General features: G+C 44.7%; 1 protein-coding gene across 4 annotated transcripts in view; it reads left to right on the forward strand.

The window, feature by feature from the left end:
• The window catches only part of LOC139554781 (mothers against decapentaplegic homolog 4-like), a 61,067-nt gene that overhangs the window by 1,494 nt on the left and 41,525 nt on the right, over positions 1–18,048 (forward strand). For all 4 annotated transcript variants that reach the window (XM_071367920.1, XM_071367918.1, XM_071367919.1 and 1 more), the window contains exon 2: positions 14,416–14,656. In XM_071367920.1, the coding sequence (XP_071224021.1) occupies positions 14,420–14,656 (237 nt within the window). In that variant the 5' untranslated portion in view covers positions 14,416–14,419. The remainder of the gene's footprint in view (positions 1–14,415; positions 14,657–18,048) is intronic.

Below are 18,048 nucleotides of genomic sequence, written 5' to 3' on the forward strand. Positions count from 1 at the left end.
GTAATGGCTCTATAGTATTGGAGAAAAGTAAAAAAAACGGACCCTCCGTTACATCGTGACGTGTCTTGCCGTAACGTACAGCACGCATAAAGCAACTATTTCTGTCTTACAATTTCTCCACCAGGTGTAGCACTTCTCTCATCGTTTAAAAACAAGAAATGCACAGTGACGGGGGTTAAGGGGGGATACCTAGTCATTTTTTTGCGTCATCACTGCAAGCGATCACGACTCTCAAAAAAAACTGTTTACTTCTGAAGATCACTTTAGCACCGCCGTAAAAACCCGATTCAAATTCGACACAAACCTTCAAATAGGTATGTAATGACACATTATATAAACTCTTTATGGTGTTTTATTTAAATTTTTGAGGCGATAAGGTGATAAGTTGGACAGATAGAGTGAAAAAAAGCACTTTTCCCACACGACATCTCTCCTTCTCACTATCACGCATTAGTTTCGCTTCCCCACCTGCCATTTTTAAAAAGACGCAACAGAGCTCATTGCTTTCTTGAATTATGCAGAAACGGGCAGCGTGAAGGTCATGTCATTAATTTTGTTGGAAAGGGGAGAAATTGTGCTTTACAATGGTATTGACATTACAGTTGATCTGGAAGTATTATGTTTTTTGGGCGCTAAAATACGGTCAATTGTACAGACCAAGGCGATGTACAAAGGTGAGTGAGTTTACGTTACCCACAGAATGACATCTCTATGCCAGGCTATCATTCTTTTCTCAGACTGCCCTTATTGTTGGTCACTTGTTGCATGGATTCACTTCTGAATACTTTAATTTTGCTTTATGATTTAGAGCCTTTCTTAAGCTTGGTTTGTAGTCGTTCTTATGACAGGTTGATCAACAGTCCTTAGACCAGTGGTTACCAACCGAACTGGTCGATCTCCAAGGCATTCGTAGTCGATCGCCAAACATTTTTCACCCCCAAAAAATGATTACGGCTTGCTTTCCTATTTTTTTTTATTCCTCTCATGCTGTTGGCGGTAGGTGCACTAGGTAGGCGAAATGTTCCCATTTTGAACTAGTCTGAAGGTACAAACTCTGCCTTCCCTGCGGGCCCGGAGAGCAAATCAAGTGCACTCAGATTACAGTGTCTGCCGTAACGTAGCAGACCTAAAAGAAAGCTACAGCAAAATTTATACTGTGAGATTTCACCACTTTTAAAACCATGACTAAAGAATACAGAAAAAAGCTGCTGTTTTTATGAGTGAGTTCGCTTTAAGTTCTTATTCAGCACTGTCAACACTTTTTATTCAACACTTTTATAAGCCATAAAATGCGTGTTCTTCCCACTTCCACTCGCGCTACAACCAGTACTGCAGATGTAAGGATTGAGTAGGAAAGTGTATCGTTATGCTTGCGTTATTATTAGCAGCTTGGGTCTTTTTTAATATTTAGAAATATTTCACTTTCTCTGCTCATAGGAGTGACAACCTGAATTTATGCATGAGGCAGAAATAATGTGGTGAGACTCGAGTTTCGCCATCAGCTGGAAGAATGTGTCCCTTTTTGGTCAGTGTCAGGGGAGGAAAGGGAGAGCAGAGGGACGTTGACAGGCGGACCCTCAGTCTGCTGCTCTCTCCCTCCGATGACACTGGCCATCAGATGTAGGCACCTTTAGGTCAGAAACATACTTAAATGTATGCTCACTCAGAATACAACAACTGATCTATTACCGGTGTGATCATATAACCTACCTCAAATTTTGAAATATATTTAAAAACAATGGTCAGAACAACAATGCATTGGCAAGGCAATTCAAGCAAAGCCAATATGCGGTGGTAATGTATTGGGCCTATAGCCTACTGCACAAACCTCATTGCTACAGTACTGTTTTCAATGGGTTAATGTTGTATAGGCTTACGTTTTTTAAGTTATGTTTAAAAAAATCTGAGCGGGAGTTCTCGGCTGGCATTTTGACTCAGAAAGGGATCTTGACAGGGCCTTCCGAGTGACACAGTGGTCTAAGGCACCGCATCGCAGTGCTAGCTGTGCCATTAGAGATTCTGGGTTCGAGTGCAGGCTCTGTCGCAGCCGGCCGCGACCGGGAGACCCATGGGGCGGCGCACAGTTGGCCCAGCATCGTCTGGGTTAGCGGAGGGGTTGGCCGGCAGGGATGTCCTTGTCCCATCGCGCACTTGCGACTCCTGTGGCGGGCCAGGCGCAGTGCACGCTGACACGGTCGCCAGATGTACGGTGTTGCCTCCGACACATTGGTGCGGCTGGCTTCCGGGTTAAGTGGGCATTGTGTCAAGAAGCAGTGCGGCTTGGTTGGGTTGTGTTTTGGAGGACTCACGGCTCTCGACCTTCGCCTCTCCTAAGTCCGTACAGGAGTTGCAGTGACAAGACAAGACCGTAACTACCAATTGGATACCACAAAATTGGATAGAAAAAGGGGTAAAAATTAAAGTGATCTTGACTCAGAAAGGGTTGGTGATAACTGCCTTAGACCTACTGTAAACCATCATAGCTTTCTCTTCAACTGAGACTTTCCCCTTTCCACAGAGCCCTCAAATCCACTCATAATATCACCCTCCATCTCTATTGGAGCAATGACCTCACAGTAACACTGGCCTAGTCCAGTATAACCCCCTAACCCCTGCCCCTAGACACTTCTCAGTTTTGTTCAGTGTAAGAGGACAGACACACCAGTCTTTTTGATGGTGACATACACCATTCTCTATGACTGCTTTAAAAAAAACGACTATCAAAGCAATGCTATCAATCAATTTTCAATCAATTTTATTTTATATAGCCCTTCGTACATCAGCTAATATCTCGAAGTGCTGTACAGACACCCAGCCTAAAACCCCAAACAGCTAGTAATGCAGGTGTAGAAGCACGGTGGCTAGGAAAAACTCCCTAGAAAGGCCAAAACCTAGGAAGAAACCTAGAGAGGAACCAGGCTATGAGGGGTGGCCAGTCCTCTTCTGGCTGTGCCGGGTGGAGATTATAACAGAACTATGCCAAGATGTTCAAAAATGTTCATAAGTGACAAGCATGGTCAAATAATAATCATGAATAATTTTCAGTTGGCTTTTCATAGCCGATCATCAAGAGTTGAAAAACAACAGGTCTGGGACAGGTGGCGGTTCCATAACCGCAGGCAGAACAGCTGAAACTGGAATAGCAGCAAGGCCAGGCGGACTGGGGACAGCAAGGAGTCACCACGGGCGGCAGTCCCGACGCATGGTCCTAGGGCCCAGGTCCTCCGAGAGAAAGAAAGAGAGAAGGAGAAAATTAGAGAGAGCCAAGATTTTCAAAATGTTCATAAATGACAAGCATGGTCAAATAATAATCAGGAATAAATCTCAGTTGGCTTTTCATAGCCGATCATTAAGAGTTGAAAACAGCAGGTCTGGGACAGGTAGGGATTCCATAACCGCAGGCAGAACAGTTGAAACTGGAATAGCAGCAAGGCCAGGCGGACTGGGGACAGCAAGGAGTCACCACGGCCGGTAGTCCCGACGTATGGTCCTAGGGCTCAGGTCCTCCGAGAGAAAGAAAGAGAGAAGGAGAAAATTAGAGAGCGCCAAGATTTTCAAAATGTTCATAAATGACAAGCATGGTCAAATAATAATCAGGAATAAATCTCAGTTGGCTTTTCATAGCCGATCATTAAGAGTTGAAAACAGCAGGTCTGGGACAGGTAGGGGTTCCGTAACCGCAGACAGAACAGTTGAAACTGGAATAGCAGCAAGGCCAGGCGGACTGGGGACAGCAAGGTGTCATCATGCCCGGTAGTCCTGACATATGGTCCTAGGGCTCAGGTTCTCAGAGAGAAAGAGAGAACGAGAGAATTAGAGAGAGCATACTTAAATTCACACAGGACACTGGATAAGACAGGAGAAGTACTCCAGGTAACCAACTGACCCTAGCCCCCCGACACATAAACTACTGCAGCATAAATACTGGAGGCTGAGACAGGAGCGGTCAGGAGACACTGTGGCCCCATCCGAAGAAACCCCCGGACAGGGCCAAACAGGAAGGATATAACCCCACCCACTTTGCCAAAGCACAGCCCCCGCACCACTAGAGGGAAATCCTCAACCACCAACATTACAATCCTGAGACAAGGCCGAGTATAACCCACAAAGGTCTCCACCACAGCACAAGCCAAGGGGGGGCGCCAACCCAGACAGGAAGATCACGTCAGTAACTCAACCCACTCAAGTGACGCACCCCTCCTAGGGACGGCATGAAAGAGCACCAGCAAGCCAGTGACTCAGCCCCTGTAACAGGGTTAGAGGCAGAGAATCCCAGTGGAGAGAGGGGAACCGGCCTGGCAGAGACAGCAAGGGCGGTTCGTTGCTCCAGAGCCTTTCCGTTCACCTTCACACTCCTGGGCCAGACTACACTCAATCATATGACCTACTGAAGAGATAAGTCTTCAGTAAAGACTTAAAGGTTGAGACCGAGTCTGCGTCTCTCACATGGGTAGGCAGACTGTTCCATAAAAATGGAGATCTATAGGAGAAAGCCCTGCCTCCCGCTGTTTGCTTAGAAATTCTAGGGACAATTAGGAGGCCTGCGTCTTGTGACCGTAGCGTACGTATTGGTATGTACGGCAGGACCAACTCGGAAAGATAGGTAGGAGCAAGCCCATGTAACGCTTTATAGGTTAACAGTAAAACCTTGAAATCAGCCCTTGCCTTAACAGGAAGCCAGTGTAGGGAAGCTAGCACTGGAGTAATATGATCAAATTTCTTGGTTCTAGTCAGGATTCTAGCAGCCGTATTTAGCACTAACTGAAGTTTATTTAGTGCTTTATCCGGGTAGCCGGAAAGTAGAGCATTGCAGTAGTCTAACCTAGAAGTAACAAATGCATGGATTAATTTTTCTGCATCATTTTTGGACAGAACATTTCTGATTTTTGCAATGTTACGTAGATGAAAAAAAGCTGTCCTTGAAACAGTCTTGATGTGTTCGTCAAAAGAGAGATCAGGGTCAAGAGTAACGCCGAGGTCCTTCACAGTTTTATTTGAGACGACTTTACAACCATCAAGATGAATTGTCAGATTTAACAGAAGATCTCTTTGTTTCTTGGGACCTAGAACAAGCATCTCTGTTTTGTCCGAGTTTAAAAGTAGAAAGTTGTCAGCCATCCACTTCCTTATGTCTGAAACACAGGCTTCTAGCGAGGGCAATTTTGGGGCTTCACCATGTTTCATTGAAATGTACAGCTGTGTGTCATCCGCATAGCAGTGAAAGTTAACATTATGTTTTCGAATAACATCCCCAAGAGGTAAAATATATAGTGAAAACAATAGTGGTCCTAAAACGGAACCTTGAGGAACACCGAAATGTACAGTTGATTTGTCAGAGGACAGACCATTCACAGAGACAAACTGATATCTTTCCGACAGGTAAGATCTAAACCAGGCCAGAACTTGTCCGTGTAGACCAATTTGGGTTTCCAGTCTCTCCAAAAGAATATGGTGATCGATGGTGTCAAAGGCAGCACTAAGGTCTAGTAGCACGAGGACAGATGCAGAGCCTCGGTCTGACGCCATTAAAAGGTCATTTACCACCTTCACAAGTGCAGTCTCAGTGCTATGATGGGGTCTAAAACCAGACTGAAGCATTTCGTATACATTGTTTGTCTTCAGAAAGGCAGTGAGTTGCTGCGCAACAGCTTTTTCTAAAATTTTTGAGAGGAATGGAAGATTCGATATAGGCCGATAGTTTTTTATATTTTCCGGGTCAAGGTTTGGCTTTTTCAAGAGAGGCTTTATCACTGCCACTTTTAGTGAGTTTGGTACACATCCGGTGGATAGAGAGCTGTTTATTATGTTCAACATAGGAGGGCCAAGCACAGGAAGCAGCTCCTTCAGCAGTTTAGTAGGAATAGGATCCAGTATGCAGCTTGAAGGTTTAGAGGCCATGATTATTTTCATCATTGTGTCAAGAGATATCCTGCTCTCGATAAGCTTTTAACTACAACACCAACTCAGTAGGCCTGGCCTATACAGTATTTCCTGAATAACGAAGACATGTATCACTTGGTATGAATAGGACAGGCATTTTTGTAATGTGAGGCACGTTATAGTAACTAAGTTTGTCTTTTTATGGATGTTCTATGTTGAAGAAGCTGTGTCAATGAATTTTCTTCATGAGAGGACACACTAACACACACACACACACACACACACACACACACACACACACACACACACACACGCACACACACACACACACACACACACACACTGGTAGCCTGGGACTTTCTCCCACAGCTTGAAGCCATGTTGTTGTGCGAGCATGTTTCCAAATGGACAGCTATTAAGATAATGAGAGGAGAGGGAGAACAGAGTCACTTCCAGTCAGATTAGCCACGTAGATGCAACAGGTTATGATAGCTCTCATGGCAGAATTAGATTAGCTCTGGCGCGTATTACAGTTTTTTCCAACTGCTTACACACAAAATCTTTTCATGTCACATGATTTTTGAAACCTCTCACTCAAAGTGCAAAACTACACACCAAATATCCAAAACCATAAGCTATTTCTCAGCCTTTGACTCAGTTGTCAATTGCATAAAACACTTTTTTCAAAACACTACACACAATTCTCTACCTAAAACACAAAATCTAACAGGAAGTGGCTTGCTTTCCTTTTCCAAACACAACCAATCAAAATGCTACACTTATTCACCAGGTCACACACACACTCCTCACATGTGCAAACACTAATAGCTTAACTGATCACTAACCAATCACTGCTTTACTGTAGTATAGGCTATAAATAGGTCAAAGGTCAGATTACCTGTTTTGAACAATGGATGCCAACAATGGACAGAGAGCAAGAGGAGTAGGAGGGAGAGGAAGAGGAAGAAGAGAACGAGGGCAAAGAAGAGAAGGAAGGAGAGCCATCTCTGATGAGATTAGGGCAACACTTGTTGATCATGTGATCAACCACGGTTTGACCATGAGAGAGGCTGGACTGAGTCCAGCCCAACTTGAGTCGATTTACAGTGGCGTCCATAATTCGAACCTTCAGTAATGAGAACAGGTATGCAACTATCTAATGACTATTTTAGCATTACAGTAATGTACTGTAAAATATGTATGACTGCATAGTATTGCATAAACATTTGTAACTCTAAGCCATCCATTTACTGCACTGCATTGAATGAATGAGGTTGGTTATCATGCTGTACTACATTTTTTTGTACATTGTTTACAGTTCCTATGCTTAACACATACTGTGTTTGAATTCTGTACAGAGTGGAAAGGCAAAGACATCATGGAGGATGAGGACGCTTGTTTACAGATGTACAAGAGACTGCAATTATAAATATGGTTTTGGCCAACAATGCAATTAGGATTAGAGAGATAAGAGAGCATATCTTGAATAATGACACCATATTTAACAACATCAATGCTGTAAGCCTGTCGACCATACAACGCATCTTCCAACGGCACCGAGTGACGATGAAACAACTTTACAAGGTGCCATTTAAGAGAAACTCTGACAGAGTCAAGAATATGCGACATGACTTTGTAGAGGTATGTATGCAACACTACTTCCAGTACTTCCGACATACCATATTTACTCATCTGTATATCCTTTTGTCTGTTACAGAGAGTATTGGAGCTGGATGCCCATGTAATTCGCCATGAATTTATTTATGTGGATGAGGTTGGCTTCAACCTCACCAAAACCAGGCGCCCCGGAAGAAATGTAATAGGACAGAGGGCAATTACCAATGTCCCTGGACAGCGTGGGGGTAATATAACTATGTGTGCTGCCATCACTCAAAACGGGGTCCTCCATCACAATGCCACACTGGGCCCGTACAACACCGGCCATATGCTCACTTTTCTGGAGGCAATTTACACAATGCTTGTCCCTGTTCCAGATCAGGAGCCTGCTAGATTTGTGGTTTTATGGGACAATGTTAGTTTTCACCGGGCTGTTCTGGTCCAAAACTGGTTTGCCACCCATCTACAATTTGTAGTTTTGTACCTACCCCCATATTCACCTTTTCTAAATCCCATAGAGGAATTCTTCTCAGCCTGGCGCTGGAAAGTGTATGATCGCCAACCCTATGTCCGCATGCCGCTTCTCCAGGCAATGGAGGACGCATGTGGGGACATAGAGGTTGCCTCTATCCAAGGTTGGATACGTCATGCTAGGAGATACTTCCCTCGATGTTTGGCAAGAGAAAACATATCTTGTGATGTGGACGAAGTATTGTGGCCAGACCCAGGCCGGAGAAGAGATGAAGCGTAGCTTAGCACTGGTGACTGCCCCCCCCTACCAATTCCTGGACTGCCCCCCCGGGACCCCACACACACAATTGTGTTCTTTACTATATTCTAAAGAATATACTTTTGGTTTACATATGTTTATGGTTTTGTTGTATGCTACTGTATACAACAGTAATGTTTGGCCTAATAAATATTTTCTGTTTCTACATTGCATTGGTGTTTACAGTGTACTTGTACCCCTCTCAGCAGATTACTTTCACTGTAGAACGTTGTATTGAAATGTAGATATAAGCCTATGAAAGACCAAAGAGCTTTAGATTTAGAACAACAGTGTTTACATGGTATATCCAAAAATGTACTATTATGAAAGCTGTGTTTGCCATTTGATGCAAATGCTTCATTCTGACATGTGTTTATGGCATTTTGAATGCAGTGTTACATTTTGAAGGAGATGTGAGGCATTTTGCATTTTGTGTGTGCAGTTTTGGGAATTGTGTGTAGAGTTTTGAAAAAGGAGACCGTTTTGAAAATGTGTGTAAGCAGTTGGAAAAAAACTGTAACAGACAGACAAACAGAGCAAGGCTGCAGTTTTGCTACGGAGTTCCTAATAGTGACATGTTGGCTTTATTGACCTAACAGTTCAGAAATGAGCTTACATAAGATCAAACATTTGTCTTTAGACAAGTGCAGATAGTACCTTCCTATTTCACTCAGCTTTGAAGCATTTCTTCTCCTTTCTTTTTTTGTGGCTCCTGAACTCAACCATGGTAGGGAAGGTATGCTTATTAGTGAGTATGGGGGGCTTAATTTCATCAGATTCACATTGCACTAGTAGCACATAAACATGTTTTCCCCCTTTTCAAATGAAACTGTAGAATGGTTAAGGGCAGGCTACTTTAAAGTACCAGGTACATTCCCCTCACAGGTAGATCCTCCCGGCTAGACCAGGGTTGCCAAGTTGGATCAAGCTCATTCTGGGAGATTATAATTGCTAGCATGTACAGTACCAATCCAAAGTTTGGACACATCTATTTATTCAAGGGTGTTACTTTATTTGTACTATTTTCTACATTGTAGAATAATAGTGAAGACATCAAAACTATGAAATGACATTAAAGGGGTCCCACAAGGTTCTATACTTGGTCCATTACTGTTCACTCTCTACATAAACAATATCGGTGATGAGAGATAAAGTGTAAAATTAATCTATATGCTGATGACACTATCATGTACTCTATTACTTCAGCGGCTGACCAAGCATTATCACAATTGGAGACTGTTTTTAAGATATTACAAGGGTCTTTTATTCAGCTGAAACTTGTTTTAAATGTAAAGAAAACACATTTTATGATTTTTAATAGGTTCAAAAAGTTGGTTGGAAATACACTTCCTGTCACGTTCCTGACCTGTTTTCTGTTGTTTTGTATGTGTGTGATGGTCAGGGCGTGAGTTTTGGGTGGGCAGTCTATGTTTGCTGTTTCTATGTTGGTTTTGGGTTGCCTGGTATGGCTCTTAATTAGAGGCAGGTGTTTTGCGTTTTCCTCTAATTGAGAGTCATATTAAGGTAGGTTGTTCTCACTGTTTGTTTGTGGGTGATTGTCTCCTGTGTCAGTGTCTGTATGTTACGCCACACGGGACTGTTCCGGTTTTTGTTAGTTCGTTCGTTTTATGTAGTCTGTTTTCCTGGTTCATGCGTTCTTCACGTTGTATGTAAGTTCGTGTCCAGGTCTGTCTACATTCGTTTATTTGTTTTGTAATTATTCAAGTGTTTGTCGTGTTTTTCCGTTTTGTCTATTAAATCAATATGTATTCACAACCCGCTGCATTTTGGTCAAATCCCTGCTACTCCTCTTCGGATGAGGAGAAGGAGGAAGCCCGTTACAGAATCACCCACCAAACCCAGATCAAGCAGCGGGTTAACGGACAGCCACGACAGCAGCAGTGGGAAAAGGAGGATTGGACATGGGAAGAGATCCTGGACGGTAAAGGACCCTGGGCAGAGCCAGTGGAGTGTCGCCGCCCCAAAGCGGAGCTGGAGGCAGCGAAAGCGGAGAGGCGACGTTATGAGGAGGCAGCACGGAAGCAAGGCTGGAAGCCCGCAAGTACTACCCTAAAATTTCTTGGGGGGTGGCTAAGAGGTAGTGGGCCGAGGGCAGGTAGGAGACCTGCGCCCACTTCCCAGGCTAACCGTGGAGAGCGGGAGTACGGGCAGACGCCGTGTTACGCAGTAGAGCGCACGGTGTCTCCTGTACGGGTGCATAGCCCAGTGCGGGTTATTCCACCTCCCCGCACTGGTAGGGCTAGATTGAGCATTGAGCCAAGTGCCATGAGGCCGGCTCTACATATCTGGCCACCAGTACGTCTCCTTGGGCCGGCTTACATGGCACCAGCCTTACGCATGGTGTCCCCGGTTCGCCTACATAGCCCGGTGCGGGTTATTCCACCTCCCCGCACTGGTCGGGCGACGGGGAGCATTCAGCCAGGTAAGGTTGGGCAGGCTCGGTGCTCAAGGGAGCCAGTACGCCTACACGGTCCGGTATTTCCGCCGCTACCTCCTCGCCCCAGCCCAGTACCACCAGTGCCTACACCACGCACCAGGCTTCCAGTGCGTTTTAAGAGCCCTGTTCCTCCTCCACGCACTCTCCCTATGGTGCGTGTCTCCAGCCCAGTGCCTCCAGTTCCGGCACCACGCACTAAGCCATCTGTGCGTCTCCAGAGCCCTGTACGCACTGTTCCTTCTCCCCGCACTCGCCCTGAGGTGCGTGCCCTCAGCCCGGTACCTCCAGTTCCGGTACCACGCACCAGGCCTATAGTGCGCTTCGAGAAGTCAGTGTGCCCTGTCCCTGCTCCCCGCACTAGCCTTGAAGTGCGTGCCGTCATCCCGGTACCTCCAGTTCCGGCACCACGCACCAGGCCTATTGTGCGCCTCAGCAGGGCAGAGTCGGCCGTCTGCCCAACGCCGTCTGCACTGCCTGTCTGCCCAACGCCGTCTGAGCCATCTGTCTGACCAGCGCCGTCTGAGCCATCTGTCTGCCCAGCGCCGTCTGAGCCATCTGTCTGCCCAGCGCCGTCTGAGCCATCTGTCTGCCCAGCGCCGTCTGAGCCATCTGTCTGCCCAGCGCCGTCTGAGCCATCTGTCTGCCCAGCGCCGTCTGAGCCATCTGTCTGCCCAGCGCCGTCTGAGCCATCTGTCTGCCCAGCGCCGTCTGAGCCATCTGTCTGCCCAGCGCCGTCTGAGCCATCTGTCTGCCCAGCGCCTTCTGAGCCGCCCGTCTGTCCCGAGCCATTAGAGCCGTCCGTCAGTCAGGAGCCGCTAGAGCCGTCCGTCAGTCAGGAGCCGCCAGAGCCGCCAGCCAGTCAGGAGCTGCCAGAGCCGCCAGCCAGTCAGGAGCTGCCAGAGACGCCAGCCAGTCAGGAGCTGCCAGAGACGCCAGCCAGTCAGGAGCTGCCAGAGACGCCAGACAGTCATGAGCTGCCCTACAGTCATGAGCTGTCCTACAGTCATGAGCTGCCCTACAGTCATGAGCTGCCCTACAGCCCGGACCTGCCAGAGTCCCTCAGCCCGGACCTGCCAGAGTCCCTCAGCCCGGACCTGCCAGAGTCCCTCAGCCCGGACCTGCCAGAGTCCCTCAGCCCGGACCTGCCAGAGTCCCTCAGCCCGGACCTGCCAGAGTCCCTCAGCCAGGACCTGCCAGAGTCCCTCAGCCAGGACCTGCCAGAGTCCCTCAGCCAGGACCTGCCAGAGTCCTTCAGCCAGGACCTGCCGCCCCTTATCCCGGTGCTGCCCCTTATCCCGGTGCTGCCCCTTATCCCGGTGCTGGCCCTTATCCCGGTGCTGCCCCTTCATTTAGGTGGTTTTAGTTGGAGGGTGGTCATTGGGAGGGGGATACAGAAGCGGGGAGTGACTATGGTGGTGGGGGGACAGCGTCCGGAGCCTGAGCCACCACCGTGGTCAGATGCCCACCCAGACCCTCCCCTGGACTTTGTGCTGGTGCGCCCGGCGTTCGCACCTTGAGGGGGGGGTTCTGTCACGTTCCTGACCTGTTTTCTGTTGTTTTGTATGTGTGTGATGGTCAGGGCGTGAGTTTTGGGTGGGCAGTCTATGTTTGCTGTTTCTATGTTGGTTTTGGGTTGCCTGGTATGGCTCTTAATTAGAGGCAGGTGTTTTGCGTTTTCCTCTAATTGAGAGTCATATTAAGGTAGGTTGTTCTCACTGTTTGTTTGTGGGTGATTGTCTCCTGTGTCAGTGTCTGTATGTTACGCCACACGGGACTGTTCCGGTTTTTGTTAGTTAGTTCGTTTTATGTAGTCTGTTTTCCTGGTTCATGCGTTCTTCACGTTGTATGTAAGTTCGTGTCCAGGTCTGTCTACATTCGTTTATTTGTTTTGTAATTATTCAAGTGTTTGTCGTGTTTTTCCGTTTTGTCTATTAAATCAATATGTATTCACAACCCGCTGCATTTTGGTCAAATCCCTGCTACTCCTCTTCGGATGAGGAGAAGGAGGAAGCCCGTTACACTTCCACTTACGAGCTTAGATGGCTCTCGAATTAATCAGGTCTCTGCATATAAATACTTAGGGATATGGTTGGATAATAAACTGTCTTTTAAAATGCATGTTGACGAACTTTGTAAAAAATCAAGCTAGGCTTCCTCTATAGAAACAGGACACGTTTGTCCTCTACAAATAGAAGAAAATTTGTGGAAGCTACTTTTATGTCTGTTATAGATTATGGGGATATTATCTACATGCATGCTATGGCATCCACACTTAAATCTCTGGATGCTACTTATCATTGCGAATTTAGGTTTATTACGGGTGCTAGCTACAGAACTCACCACTGTGTTTTATATAAAAATGTGGGTTGGACTTCGCTGTCAAACGAGACGAGAACAACATGCTCTCGTGTTTGTCTATAAAGGACTTCTGAATAAACTACCTTCTTATTTGTTATCACTCATCAACATTATAATTATAATTCCTAAAACCAGGTCTCAAGCATGGATTACACTTGAGGCCCATGCGATCTCCACAGAGTTGCCTATGGCTGCCTTTTCCTGTTACGCTCCTTAATTATGGAATAGCCTGCAGACTAAACTTAAACTTGATACTCTTGTCCCCCTTGCCCATTTTAAACATTTATTGGAGGATAATTTTTGTATTGCTTGTAACTACATTTACATTACATTTAAGTCATTTAGCAGACGCTCTTATCCAGAGCGACTTACTACTTAGGTTAATGCAAGTTCTTGTACTTTTAGGGGAATAACCTGTGTGTAAATGTAACAATCTGCTGCTGTATTTTTTTGTGTTATTTGTGATCGTTTTGTTTGTCTTGTGTAGTTTCTTATTCATTGTACCTAAACTGTATGTGTACGCAGGGCCCAGCTGTAAAAGAGACCTTGGTCTCAGTCTGTGTTCCTTGTTGAAATAAAAGTATAATAATATGGAATCATGTAGTAACCAAAAAAGTGTTAAACAAATCAAAATATATTTTATATTTGAGATTTTTCAAAGTAGCCACCCTTTGCCTTGATGACAGCTTTGCACACTCTTGGCATTCTCTCAACCAGCTTCACCTGGAATGCTTTTCCAAGTCTTGAAGGAGTACCCACATATGCTGAGCACTTGTTGGCTGCTTTTCCTTCACTCTGCGGTCCAACTCATCCCAAACTATCTCAATTGGGTTGTTGTCGGGTGATTGTGGAGGCCAGGTCATCTAATGCAGCACTCCATCACTCTCCTTGGTCAAATAGCCCTTACAAAGCCTGGAGGTGTGTTGGGTCATTGTACTGAGGGTTATCAGCTGAGTAACAATGCCAGTAAAGAATGATGACACACACACACACACTCGCAAGTCGTAAACTAAAAGCACAAGCCTTGATACACAACTTCCCTCCGTTTTGTGTGTGTGTCTGTATGCGCTAATGGTGTGCACTCATGTCTGTTCTCATGAATGCAGTATGGGTTATGAAGGAGTTATGAAGTCCTAATGTAGGACACTATTTTGAATTGTATGCCATAACATTATCACAATGTTGTCATTACCATGGCATAACAACTGAATGTCAAGTGACAAGACAGTGTCATTTTACATGCACCTGAACCTTTATGGCAAGTGTAATTAATATATGTAAAGGGTTATCATTATGCCAATCACTGACCTCTCCATCCTCCCTCCCTCGGCAGCATCATGTCGGTAAACGCCCCCAACAGCAATGACGCCTGCCTGAGCATCGTGCACAGCCTCATGTGCCACCGGCAGGGTGGTGAGAATGAGGGTTTCGCCAAGCGTGCCATCGAGAGCCTGGTGAAGAAGCTCAAGGAGAAGAAGGACGAGCTGGACTCGCTCATCACCGCCATCACCACCAACGGTGTGCACCCCAGCAAGTGTGTCACCATCCAGAGGACCCTGGACGGACGCCTGCAGGTGGGTCATACAGTAGTAAAAAGAGAGGGACTTCCTCATTTTGAGTTGCACCCCCTTTTGCCCTCAGAACAGCCTCAATTCAACAGGCCATGGACTCTACAAGATGTCGAAAGCGTTCCATAGGGATGCTGGCCCATGTTGACTCCAATGCTCCCCACAGTTGTGTCAAGTTGGCTGGATGTCCTTTGGTTGGTGGACCATTCTTGATACACTTGGGAAACTGTTGAGCGTGAAAAACCCAGCAGCGTTGCAGTTCTTGACACACTGGTGCGCCTGGCACATACTACCTACCATATCCCGTTCAAAGGCACTTAAATCTTTTCTCTTGCCAATTCACCCTCTGAATGACACACATACACAATCCATGTCTCAATTGTCTTCTTCATCTACACTGATTGAAGTGGATTTAACAGGTGAGATCAATAAGGGATCATAGCTTTTACCTGGTCAGTCTATGTCACAGAAAGAGCATGTTTTGTACCCTCAGTGTACATGAACGAATACACAATATACAATTTATACTATATAGACATATTCATAGTGCAAAAGCATTGTGCAAAGTCTAAAGGATAAATTATATATTTTCCACATTTTGTTTTGTTACAGCCGGAATTTAAAATGTATTAAATTGAGATGTTTTGTCACTGGCCTACACACGATACCCCATAATGTCCAAATAGAATTATGTTTTATTTATTTATTTTTACAAATATTTGGGCACTAGGGACCTATGTATTGTGAGCATTGCCGGACAGGAGATGTTATTGGCAACATCGGCTGTTTTATGAGGAAATGTCAGAATGCTCACTACTTGATACATAACAGCAGACACTGTAGTGTAGGCCATACATGTATGTTATAATAGGTTCACTACTAGGGTCTAAAGATACAGTAAATCATGTTAACATGAAATGTAACAGCAACATATTATACATGCAGGCTTATAAGTGGATGACAACCTTGTGCTCATTGTTATTACATTTGTTATTACATTTGAATAATATTTTATTATTAAAAGCTGAAATTTATTGAGTCAATAAGTTTAGGGAAAGAGCGATACCTAGTCAGTTGTACAACTGAATGCCTTCAACTGAAATGTGTCTTTCGCATTTAACCCTCTGAATCAGAGAGGTGCGGGGGGCTGCTTTAATCGACATCCACGTCTTCGGCGCCCAGGGAACAGTGGGTTAACTGCCTTGCTCAGGGGCAGAACGACAGATGTTTGCCTTGTCAGCTCTGGGATTCGATCCAGCGAACTTTCGGTTACTGGCCCAACGCTCTAACCACTACTATTGACTCAGTTGTGTGAATACTTATGTAAATGAGATACTTCTGTATTTCATTTAGGGCTGGGCGGTATACCGTATTTGACTATACCGGTATTGTCGCACGGACCGGTTTGAGTTTTTACTTGGTATTTCAGTGTTTGGTTTGTTAAATGTGATGCGCAACTCTGGCACGTGTAATGTCCAATTCGATAGTTTACGCCATTTTCTACTTCAGTCATCTCTCTCCTAACCACACCAAGCCCTGCCTCCTGTCACTCAAGAAGAGAGCAGTTGCTCGACCACGGAGTCACAAGCACTTTCTTGACGTTTATTCTTCATGGTCAGATGGATGCAAAAATGTTGGTGACATGCTGCTTTCCATAAGCGTTCTATAATTACTGTACACTATTAGTTTGTGTATCTTATTGTCTGCAAACTCCTGTTTGCTATTTGTCTTTTCTCAGCAAGGTTGCTAAAATAATTTGTGTTATCCGCTAATGCTAATCACTAGTTAGATGGCTAGCTAGCTTGCTAAATGTGAGTCAGAGCAAACATAGTCTGTTACGTAATACTGCCGGGTACCAGTGCTGATCTAGGTCTAGATAAGCATGTTTGTGCAATGGCATCTTATCAGAGAGGAATAGGCAAAGCATGAATATGTTGGCTAGCTTCATGAAGTAGGAAAACATGTAATGTAACATATAATTAGGGTCACCTGGAAACACTGACCAACACTTTGGTCCCTACCCTGACAATAATTTCTCACTCACTTATTAATTCGTTAACATGACAAAAAACAATGTATTCAAAGTGCTGCCCACTATATTCCAACTCTAGAATTAGAATAATCATTATATTTCCATGATTCGAACAGTTCACCAATTAACTAGATTTTCTTGCCCACATGCTGTGTGGCACAGTATGGAAATTATAATAAAAGTGCAGAAATGGATGGAAATGCTGAAACTTATATTTGTTTGGATTTAACAGTATTAATGGAGAAAAACCCATTTTGTATTTGTATTTATTAAGGATACTCATTAGCTGCTGCCAAGGCAGGTTACTTACATTGTGTTTTCCAACGCCTCTGGTATAATGTACACTACCGTTCAAAAGTTTGGGGTCACTTAGAAATGTCCTTGTTTTTATAAGAAAAGCACATTTTTTGTCCATTAAAATAACATCAAATTGATCAGAAATACAGTGTAGACATTGTTAATGTTGTAAATTACTGTTGTATCTGGAAACGGCTGATTTTTTTATGGACAATTATCAGCAACCATCACTCCTATGTTCCAATGGCACGTTGTGCTAGATAAACTTGGATTATCATTTTAAAAGGCTAATTGATCATTAGAAAACCCTTTTGCAATTATATTAGCACAGCTGAAAACTGTTATTCTGATTAAAGAAGCAATAAAATGGGCCTTCTTTAGACTAGTTGAGTATCTGGAGCATCAGCATTTGTGTGTTCGATTGCAGGCTCAAAATGGCTAGAAACAAAGAACTTTCTTCTGAAACTCGTCAGTCTATTCTTGTTCTGAGAAATGAAGGCTATTCCATGCGAGAAATTGCTAAGAAATTGAACATCTCGTATAACGCTGTGTACTACTCCCTTCACAGAACAGCGCAAACTGTCTCTAACCAGAATAGAAAGAGGAGTGGGAGGCCCCGGTGCACAACTGAGCAAGAGGACAAGTACATTAGAGTGTCTAGTTTGAGAAACAGATGCATCACAAGTCCTCAACTGGCAGCTGTGTTATAGTGTTATAGACAGATTAATCTAAGTTTGAGGTGTTCGGATCACAAAGAAGAACATTCGTGAGACGCAGAAAAAATGAAAAGATGCTGGATGAGTGCTTGATGCCGTCTGTCACGCATGGTGGAGGCAATGTGAGGGTCTGGGGTAGAGGTCGATCGATTAATCGGAATGGCCGATTAATTAGGGCCGATTTCAAGTTTTCATAACAATCGGAAATAGGTAATTTTGGATGCCGATTTAGGTGATTGTATATATATTTTTTTACACCTTTATTTAAAACTAGGCAAGTCAGTTAAGAACACATTCTTATTTTCAATGACGGGCTAGGAACAGTGGGTTAACTGCCTTGTTCAGGGGCAGAA

The sequence above is a fragment of the Salvelinus alpinus genome, chromosome 26 (genome assembly GCF_045679555.1).
Source record: "Salvelinus alpinus chromosome 26, SLU_Salpinus.1, whole genome shotgun sequence".
NCBI lineage: Eukaryota > Metazoa > Chordata > Actinopteri > Salmoniformes > Salmonidae > Salvelinus > Salvelinus alpinus.